Source organism: Poecilia formosa, unplaced genomic scaffold, assembly GCF_000485575.1.
Source record: "Poecilia formosa unplaced genomic scaffold, Poecilia_formosa-5.1.2 Scaffold889, whole genome shotgun sequence".
Lineage (NCBI taxonomy): Eukaryota > Metazoa > Chordata > Actinopteri > Cyprinodontiformes > Poeciliidae > Poecilia > Poecilia formosa.
Window position 1 is genome coordinate 49594 of NW_006800828.1, and position 10759 is coordinate 60352.

Sequence of the window (10759 nt, forward strand, 5' to 3'; positions counted from 1 at the left end):
GTTGTCCTTCCATGAAAATGTGCAGCATTCAGATGAACATTAAAACACTTTTCAATATAAGTTACTGCTTTGACACGATCACAGCACTGACAAAACGTGTACAAAAATCCTCAATAAAACATAAAATATTTTAAAATCAGACACCAGACAAGTGAATCACAGCAACATCATCAGCCGGTGTAACGCTGAACTGATGCGGTGAAGCTACTATTAGCAGGAGTGCGGAGAGAAGAAGCTACAAACACTGAAGAGAAGGAGAGCTGTCATCGATACAGTTCTACACAATAAAGCTTTAGCAAGTTGCTCAAAGTCTAAACTGGTATTGTTATTCATTTAAGGTGTAAAGTTTACACTCGAGCAAACACCACCCCAAAGGAATCCCAGCGCCCCCCTTTTGTAAAAATTTCCGCCAGCGCCCCCTGCCATCCTCTGAATGCCCACCGGGGGGAACGCTGTACTATAGGCTTGATAAATGTATCACTTCAGTTTTGAATGTGCTATTCAACCAGATGCGCTCCAAAGCGACCTGTCCATTACTCTTTCACACACAGTCAGCTCCCAGTCAGCAAAATGCATTTAGTTCATTGTACATGTCAGATGATATTTTGAAATGATTTTTTTTTTTAGTGATTGATTTAGTTGCCTACATAATGTACTATATGAGTAAAGTTGAAACCGTCTGTGCATGGGCTTCAAATTTTTCTGTGATTAAAAAATTATTCAATTACAGAAAGTATTCCCTTAATGCAATCCCTTCTTCAGAATTAAGCACAGTGCTTCAACTATGCCTGGTCTGTTATTGGGATGTAGCTCAATAACATACCTCCAGAAATTTAGCCACTGGTTGTTATAGCAATACTTTGTTGCCTCCCTCAGTATCTGAACAAATTGCAGTTGTTACATATGCAATGTCAGGCATTTAGGTTTAACTTGCCCAGTGAGAGTCCAACTGGAGGTGGAAACACTCTCCTGAATATACCAGACCATGAAACAGCATACCGCTCGGTGGAAATGAGGCAAAAAGAGGCCAAGTGTGCAAAGAAAATACTCCTCATAAAATCAAGACACTACCATTAGAGTCAACCATTGCTACCATAAGGGATGGATCAATACTTTGATGTTTTCACTCCAAATTCTCATCCTGCCATCTAAATGTTGCAGCTTAAATCAGGACCTGTTGGACAAGCCGACATTTGTCCAGTCCGTCATTGGTCAGTTTTGTTGAGCTGTGGGAATTGTAGTTTCAGCTTCAAAATGTTGGCTGAATCAAAAGGAAACTGTCCTTACAAACCCTAATGATGGCTGTGCAAGAAACCCAATAGATCAACAGTTTCTGAAATGCTGAGAACAATCTGAAGTCAGAAACTAAAAACTGGGCCACATTCAAAATTGCTTCAATTCCACTTTTTTTTACCTTAGCCTAATACATGGTTTAAACAACAGGTCATCTTCAGCATGAACAAAAGTCTAAAAATGTTTTATATAAAAACTTGAACAGGTATTAAGAAAGTGAGCTTTAAGTGTACTCAGAGTACCTAGTAGACATTATTAACATATTAACATTTCTGCACCTGCTAATCTTTGGTGACATTTTGCCTTTGGGTATGGTGATGTAGATAGTCTTGCTCTATGGCTTCAATTATTGTTTCTTCTTTATTCTATTACCTGTCTGAGAGTGTGGAGGTGCTGCTCTTGTTGCTGCAGGTTCCACTGGCTCTGTTGAATGAGCTCATCTATCGAGGGCGCAGCTGACAGAGCAACTGGAGGTGGAGGAACCAGCTGCATTGATGGATGGGGAATGTCAACCACATCTTTGTTTCCTGGGTTGAAAAGATCTACAAAAATAGAATAACATTCACCTATTATTAAAAAAGCTCCAGAAAATAATCAACTCTTTGAAACACTACTGAAATGCTACAACTGCAATGATCCACAGTCCGTGTATTTTCAGGGAGTTCGTTTTTCCGTTTGAAACAAAAAATGAAAAAACGAAAATGGAATTGTTTTTTCCGTTTTTGGTTAATAAAACAAAAACCGAAACCAAAAAAACGCCCAACCCCGCCCGTTATCCGATTACCCATTTAGTGCACAAAACAGAAATGGAAAAAACGGATAACGAACGCTTAATTTCGATTTTCATAATTTCATTTTTGACAAGTGGTCTGATCTGGAAGTTCTTTCTTCCCTGCATACTTTGTACACTCGTCCAAAGCGGCAATTAATAGTATAATTAATTTCGTCATAATACCTTCACAGAGCTTATATTCTAGCTTTGTTTTGTATTCAAAGCTAATGTTGGCTTCTGAATATAGATTCTGATTCAGTAAATGGTTAAAGGGCTAGTCCACCCAATTTTTTTTCCAATATTGAGTCTTTAATCTGCTCTGTGCTCTGGTTTAAAAACTACAATTCAAGATGCTCAAACCGCGACATTCTGCCAGTCATTCAAACCCTACAGTTGTTTAAAGTTTTTTCCTTTATGAATAGCATTAGCATAGCAGTTGTAAGAGCCATATGAATTGAATTGAATGAATTGAGTAATTATGTACAGTCCTGGTCACCATTATTGGCACCCATGATGTCTAAGTACATATAATGGAATATATACTGAAGGAAATTCATCAAGTGAAACAACATTTTACTGTCGATAGCTTGTGCTTGATGCAAAACAGCAAATGATAAAAAAACATTTAAAAACATAAACATTATGAGAACAACAAAGAAAAACATAATGTTTACCATGTCAATGGCATTGGCACCCTTTGCTGCAAGTCAGTATGGAAACCCAATTTGGCTCACCTGATGCAAATCACAAATAAGGATCACTTGTGATGAACTGCCTCCACACATGTGACATGAATTAACCAATGAATGATCATGTTGGTGCTTTAAAAGTCATCTGTTAGTCCATCTTCATATGTGACAATGGCAAAGAAAAAGGAGCTGTCTGAAGACACCACAAATACTATTATTTGCAAGCACAAGACCTCCAAAGAGTATAAAGCCATCTCCAAAGACCTTGGTGTCCCTGTTTCAACAGTGCATAAAGTTAAGTTTTCCAGGCATTGAATGGTCAAGAACCTCCCTGGATGTGGGGGAAAGAGAAAAACTGATGACAGAAGTCTTCAACAGTTGGTGCGAATGGTGGAAAAAACACCACGTCAAACATTTAAAGACCTGAAGACCAACCTGGAGCAGTCTGGTGTGATTGTTTAACAAGTACCACACGCCGCACACTAAACAAAGTGTGGATTTGTTTAGTGGGGCTTTATAGGCGGAGGCCAATGAAGACCCCATTGCTGAAGAAAAGACATAAAAAAGAACGCTTGACCTTCGCAAAAGAGAACCTGGACAAACCTCAAGCCTTCTGGGACAATATTTTATGGACAGATGAAACTAAAGTGGAGCTTTTCAGTAATTCACACAAACAGTATGTTTACAGACGGCACAATGAAGTCTTTAAAGAAAAAAAAACACTATGCCAACAGTCAAGCATAGTGAAGGATCCGTAATACTGTGGGGCTGCTTTGCAGCATCTGGTACTGGAGGCCTTGACCGTATCACAGGCATCATGAAATCAGAAGATCATCATGCAATTCTAGAGCGAAATGTCTTGCCCAATATAAGGAAACTTGGTTTGAGGTGAAGATCCTGGGTCCTCCAGCAAGATAACGACTCAAAGCACACCTCCAAAAGCACATAGGCATGGTTGAAAGGGAAAAATTTTTACTATTTTAAAATGGCCAGCTATGAGTCTTGATCTCAATCCAATTGAAAATCTTTGGGTGGAGCTGAAATCTGCCATTGGAGAAAGGAACCCTGCAAATGTACAAGAGCTTGAGCATATTGTAAAAGAAGTGTGGAAGAAAATGCCACCACAGAAATGCAAGAAGTTTATATGAATATAATAAACGTTTGGAGGATTGTCATTGCTGCCAAAGGCTGTGCAACCAAATATTAAGGAGAAGTGTCAATATTAGTCCACATACTGGTTTTCTGTTTTCTCCTTTGGAATTAGAATATTTATGTTGAAATGGCAATTGTCTTTGTTAGGGTGCTGGGTGTGTCGAGGTGGGCGTGACCGTCACCAGGTATGACTGGCACTGTTACTGACGCGCTGGCTTTATGTGTTGGAAGTTGGGTGAGCAGAGTCGTCATGATTTCTGTTGACTTATGTTGCCTTATCGAATTATGTTAGCTCTTATGCATTATTGACCTTGTCAGTCTGTGTCTCAGTCCTTCTCTCAATGTTCAAAGCAAGAAAATCTAAAACAGAATAAACCAATCATTGATTGAACAAAGTGACCTGGAATTGGTTTAAAACTCGCATCAGACAACATTCCCCGAGTTGAACCCAATGTGGCCCTCTACCACCACTAGTTTTTGCCGCACATTTACCGATTATAAAATGTTATGTGACAAACACACAGAGTATGACTGTCCAAAAGATACAATGAAAATGTAGCCATTTCCAATATCTAACAAGTAGGAAATGTTTAAAATAATGCACCAATTTTATGAAATTATAAAAGCTTAACTAAATAAATAATTATCTAGGAAGAATATGAGGGCCACAGAAAAAAGTTAGAATTCCAATTTTAATTTCAAAATTCTGATTTTTTTTTTTAAATCAGAATTCTGACTTTCTAAAGAAATAATAATGCTGGTGTTAGCTAAATGTTAAGGGGCCCTAATCCTCTTCCGTGGTTTATCACCTCATGATACTTTTTCACACTTTTATAAGTGAAGTATCACTGTCCAACAAAATATGAAAACCTTTGTCCCCTTCACAAGATTTGCTTATAAATTGGTCTCAACTGATTAAACATAACTTTTGAGTTGATTCTCTCCATTATTCCTTTGCGCTGGATAACTAAAAAAAACAAAAGAATTATTTCATATTAAAATTTTACCAACCTGTATCCAGTCAGTTGGTGCTTTATAACTGGATGATTTATTTACAATACTTACTAGACACTTACCAAACTTATTTTCTTATTATCATCAAACTCATATCTTATAAAATAATCAGGAATAAATTTATTCATAAAAATGTATTTATTAAAACAACAAAAGCAGATTTTCAGCCCATGTTCAAGGAATCATAAAAAGATATTCCTATAATTTGTGTATATAAAAGATGAGACAGTGAAGAAGACCATGTCAGGAGGAGGAAGAGAATCACTGGGAGATTCTGGGAAGCTGCATCCTAAACCTGGAGCTGAGGCCTCTCCTGAAGAGATGCCTGTCAGGAACAATAAAAAACAATTTTAAAAAGTTCATACTGCACGTAAGAAGCCAATCGAAGGCAAGAATATATTTCACACATACACAAAGAATTTTCAAAGGGAAGGAGATATTAGCAACTGGAATTGGAAGAAAACACTGTGGCAAAGTTTAGAAGAATATATCTTCAGAAGTATTGAACTCTCTAGAGAAGAATATTATATTTTGGTACATGAATCAAACAGCACATATAGCCCACAAAGACATCAAACTCTTCATATCACACTTTGAGACGCTATGAACAGATAACAAGCAGCAGAAAACGACAGGGTAACTTGCCGAGATCAGGCCACGGTTAGCGGGGAAAACACACTCCACCCACCCGCTGAGCCTGGTGCCGCCTGGCCCCGTTAGCGGAGCTATGCTGCGCCAAAAACTCCAGAGAACATTTCTAAGAAGCCTAATTTTGGATGAACTAAGTGCATAGAAGAAACTACGAGGTCTACTTTCTAGCCTAAAAACATCTTTAAACAACTTGTGTCTAATTAATACTATACTTACCTCTATTTGCCGCTGCTGGTGGTGCAGTGCAATGGAGGCCATCTTGCTGGTCCGGAGACGAGGGAGGTATGGCTGCAAGCTGGTGTGGGAAATCAAGCCACCGCGCTCTGGCTTTTCAAAATAAAAACTCAGGCTAACCATTTTTTCGGTGACCAGATGCCCGGTATTATGTTTCTTACAGGAGCATTATTTAAACTGACTTGGAGTTGGCAGAAAATACTACAGCATGAAATGAAAAAGCTTGTCTGTCTGCAGCCTGCATAATGTCTATGTGTGATACGGTCCCCGTGTGTAAACCGGACAGAGAGAACCTCTGGGTCAGACCTCTTGTCAAAAATGGAATGATGAAAATCGAAACTGAGCGCTCGTAACCCTTTTTTTCCCCCATTTCTGTATTTCTGTTTTGTGCACTAAATGGTAAATTGGATAACGAACCGAGCTGAGATGTCCGATTTCAGATTTTGGTTTAATAAACGAAAAAATTAGTCTATTTTTGTTTTTTCATTTCAAACAAAAACAACAAACTGCCTGTACACGGACCATCCATACACATGGGTTTATCTAGGTTTAGAGTGGTTAAAACCATACTTTGACTGTAAAAATAGTTTTGTTATTTAAAAAATCATATTTGAAAACTTATACAGGTGTCTAATTTTTTTTTCTAAAGGACAAATTTGTCATATTCATAACCTGGTGAGGAATTCCACCTATTATAAGATAATAGAGTAGTTTCCAAACTTTTCAGCCTGTGACCTTTACTACCAAAACAACAGGAATTTTTTACTCCAAAAATCCCCTCATTCAGAGTTTTGCCGACTTCAGAGACTGACAACCCTCTAAAAAAATTATTTTCCTCCATTTATTAAAAAATAAAACTTATGGAGTCAAATCAATGCAAGTACTTTTAAATTAATTTAAGTTTCTAAAAATTATTTTAAAGCTATACAATACTGTAGATTATTTAATCGTACATTTGTTTATTTCATGATATATTTATTTACTTTATACCTTCTCTTTTGGCCATACATACACTTCGGGGTCACATCACTATGATTCTGAAAATCATTTCATGACCCCCACTTCAGGCCTTTTTGCACTGCAGGCCCTTACCTGGCCCGGCCCCTTTCGGCCCAGCCCTATTGTATTATATCCTGGTTGTTTTGCATTGAGTAACTTTGAAGGAGGGCTGCAACCCTCATGGCAGTCAAATTCCTGCTAAAGCTGCCAAGGTGATCTCCCCAGAGACAGAGGAACAGTTTTGTTCTCGGTTGTCCCGTGGAGCTCCTTCTGTACACGCTCGTCACTGAGAAGCTGGGGAAACAAGCTTCTCACTGATCAGCTTTACCTTTTAAACACACTTTCATCAGAGTGTTCTCTCTGAGCTGGACTTGTGTTTAGTGCTGCTGAGCTACAACTGAGGCTTGTAGTATTTCCCCCGCTGGAGTGAAGTGAGATTCAGAAATCCCCTCATCCAGAGTTTTGCCGACTTCTAATCGGTTCAATGGTAGAAATGTTATTTACATTAACCACTAAAATCTTTGGCTGAAGTGGCACTTGTTAATGAGGTAAAATAACTTGGCTTCACATCATATTCTCACTTAAAATTTAACAAGCATGTCAACAACGTGAACAGAGTAGTAAACGCAAACATGGATACTTTGAGTCTGACTAGACACCATCTACCATTTTGTATTCAGCTCAATCATTTTACTTCATTAACAAGCCAACTGGCACTACTGATTCCTGTGCTGTACGAAGGCTCCAATTCTTGCCCACTCTCCCACAGACATAAATGATCACTGTTAGACTCTTCTATTTCCAGTCAGCTCCTCTGAGATGCATTAATCCTGGGCCTAATAAAATGCTCATTTAGGGACATCAGTGATTTTGCTTTCACAATGTCACTGCAAAAGTCAGAACTGAATGGTGCCGCTACATTACATTAACTGCTTTGTGTCTTTAACTACATACGTTGCTGTTGCTCCATAGCAAGCTTGCACTTATAGTAGCTGAAATATTCTCCCCCAAATAGGAAGGAGAATTTTGGGTTGTCCTTCTGCTTCTCCATGGTCATCTTTTCAAACTCAGGCCCATTCCGAGCCACAAACTGGGCCAGTTTGTCAATCACATTCCTCAGCTCTTGATCTGAAAAAGGAAAGGATAAGGAGAATCAGATGAATTTGCAACCAAAAATCAATAAAAATGTATATAACTTAACATTCTTTAACATTTCCTGGACTTTTAGAAACAGCTGGTTAGACACGAAACTGAAGTTGGCTTCGGATTGCAGCTTCTAGTCAAGAAATGGCTAAAGGACCATTCAGCCTAATTTTTCAAGACCTTGGCAATCTTTAATCTGTTTTAGTTTGAATGTTTTTACTAATTGAATCTACGTCTACTTTAACTTTGACATCCCAAGGACCAAGGTGTGTTTCACTCTTTGAGTTAGTGTTTAATGTTCTTTTTTTTTGTTGTTGTTCATAAATACAGTCATAAGAAAAACAAAAACACCCTAAAAAATATAGGCCCAAAAGTTTAAACTGGAAAAGGCTGTCTTGTCTTAAATAATTTCTTCTCATTTCTGACCACGATTAATTTGACAAGCATTTTCTTTTAACTGGTACTTCAGCTGCTTTTGATTTAAAGAGCATTTTTCATTTTCTTAATTGAGTGAAACTCATATTTACTTATACACAGTAAACCTGAAATATATTATTTTATTCAAGTTACATTTAGCAAGAAAAGTTGATTAAATCAATAGAAATGTACCAGTATTTGTTGCTGCGACTGTTTAAATAGCATTCTGAGAAATATTCAACCAACAATTCAGTGTAAAGCAATGGAGAATATCAGATTCCATCTACAGTAAGCTGCTTTACAAGGTCACTGGGTCCTGTCAGAACACAGATGTCAGAGGAGAAGATCTAGAAGAAGCTTTTCTTCTAAATTTTTCTTCCTGCAACAAGGGGAAAACACTACTCTTGACAGAGATTGTGCTCAGACAGGAAGGAGGTTAGAGAACAAGTGACTGAAAAAAAGAAGAGATTATCATGCAAAGGAAAACCAACACCAATCTGTACTTTCCGAGCTGAACCAGTTCTGAGATGGCCCAGATGCAAAAGTAAAAAAAATAAACACACACGTATCAATATTTTTTTTTATAAATCAAAAAAGGTTTCACTAATAATAAACTGCGTTTGAAAAATTTTGCAAATGTAGAATAATCTAGTCGGAGCTTGAAGAGCGTACATTTAGTTCCTAAACAAGAGCAGGTTCAAGATTAACTAAACGGTGAAAAAATAAAGTGGAATGGCCCTAAAGCCTATTAAAACTTCGTTTAAATTTGACTTTTAACTGATGGTCACCTCATAACTTTGTTTTTTTTTTCTTTGTTGTTGTTGTTGTTTTTTGTTGTTGTTTGTTCTACTTTTATTTCTATTTTTATTCATTTATTTTCACTGTTTACGCTACTGATTAATTTTACACGTGCAGCGCTTTAGTCGACTATTGTTTTGAATGTCCTGAAATATGAGGCAGCAATAGCTAAATGCCTCCGTTACACATAATAACTCAACATTTAAAGCAAAGAATGCGCCGCTGGAACCGCACCTTTATTCACGAGTTAGCTAGAGCGGCTAACATCGTGGCTGCGCTGCAGCAGAGCTCTGCTCACCTTCAGGAGGGTTCGGGACGTCCATGTTGGTTCTGTGTCACAGTCAAACGTTGTAGCTCAGGGTATAAAGCGGCTATTATAGCTGAAATATTCTATTTTTCATCCAACGACCCTCACAAAAATAATGAGCAAAAACATAATTCCGTTGTTGTCCACCGGAAGAACTTAACAGAAGCAGCGCGAAGAGGGGAGGAGTTACTAGTCCACATACCCCAGCGATACCATTAGATACTGCCACCTGCTGACAGAAACCCTTTTTAAATAAACAATTAAACAAACAAACAAACAAACAAATTAATACAATAAAGAAGAACCTCTCTAAGAAAATCAATGTTGGTAACCAAGGCAATGTCTCTTGTCCTGCTGTCACTCACTGCATTAGCTCTCTAGACCTAGCTACCATACTACTATGGCCTCGTAGGTCGCAAAAAAAATAAAATAAAAAAATAAAAAACTGTTGTACAACAAACTCTTTCTCTGAACCCTTATGAGTTAAATGGTTTAGAGTTCCATACTTTAAATAATCCATGCAAGATCAAATTTGCCAGTTGATCAGAAGTCGTACCTCCGTGGAATAATAAACCTGTTAGGTCCAAAATGCTGGGTGGCAAACATTCTTGTTTGTAATTTTATATTGATAAAATCCCGATGAACAGGTCTGCATTTTTTTTTATCTTTTATTTATATAAAAAAAATCAAAATAAAATAATTAATTTCACTGCCAGACTTTTTTTTGTCATGGAATCAGGGACATTTTGAGTAATCTCTCTTTTCTGGGAAATGAGTTTGATAATACAATATTGGTAAATCAATTATTGAACCCGGATGGTATGCTGTCCCCCTTTTGAAGAATTTAACAATTTGGATTCTCAATTGTCCTAGTTGTTCTTAGTTGTTCTTTTTTTTTTGTATATGTAAATGATGTTCAGTGCACTGTTCTGTCTAAAAAGCTTTTAAAAATACAATTTAGAGAAGAAACTCAACTTCTATCCGCAACCATTTCACATGTCTTTTCACATTTATCTGTCCTAGAATTTGTTCTCTGTAATAAGTTTCCAAAATTACCCACTAATTTTTCCAACTCCCTCTAAGTTAGTTTGATCTCTCACTCTCATTATCACTTTTCTCCACTTTTTTTTTTTTCTTTTTGGTAGGAGAGGGAGCGGAGGGCGGATCTCTGTGATCACAAAGAGGATGTTAAAGACATATTTCTGATCATCAGTCTGATTTTGTTTCTTACAAAGTTTCATGATTACAAAAGTAAAATTATGCATCATAAGCCACTTTTTGATCTCTCTG

At 37.4% G+C, this 10759-nt stretch overlaps 1 protein-coding gene across 3 annotated transcripts in view; it reads right to left on the minus strand.

Moving 5' to 3' along the window:
- cherp (calcium homeostasis endoplasmic reticulum protein) overlaps positions 1-9666 on the minus strand; it is a 49053-nt gene extending 39387 nt beyond the window's left edge. Inside the window, exons 1-3 of one of the 3 annotated variants that reach the window (XM_007543723.2) lie at positions 9461-9666; positions 7759-7932; positions 1666-1835 (exon numbers count right to left, since the gene is read on the minus strand). In XM_007543723.2, coding sequence (XP_007543785.1) covers positions 1666-1835; positions 7759-7932; positions 9461-9485 — 369 coding nt within the window. In that variant the 5' untranslated portion in view covers positions 9486-9666. Of the gene's footprint in view, positions 1-1665; positions 1836-7758; positions 7933-9396; positions 9421-9460 lie in introns of those variants that run through there. The other 2 variants (XM_007543721.2, XM_016667068.1) reach the window with 2 other exon arrangements.
- Positions 9667-10759: the final 1093 nt, after the last annotated feature.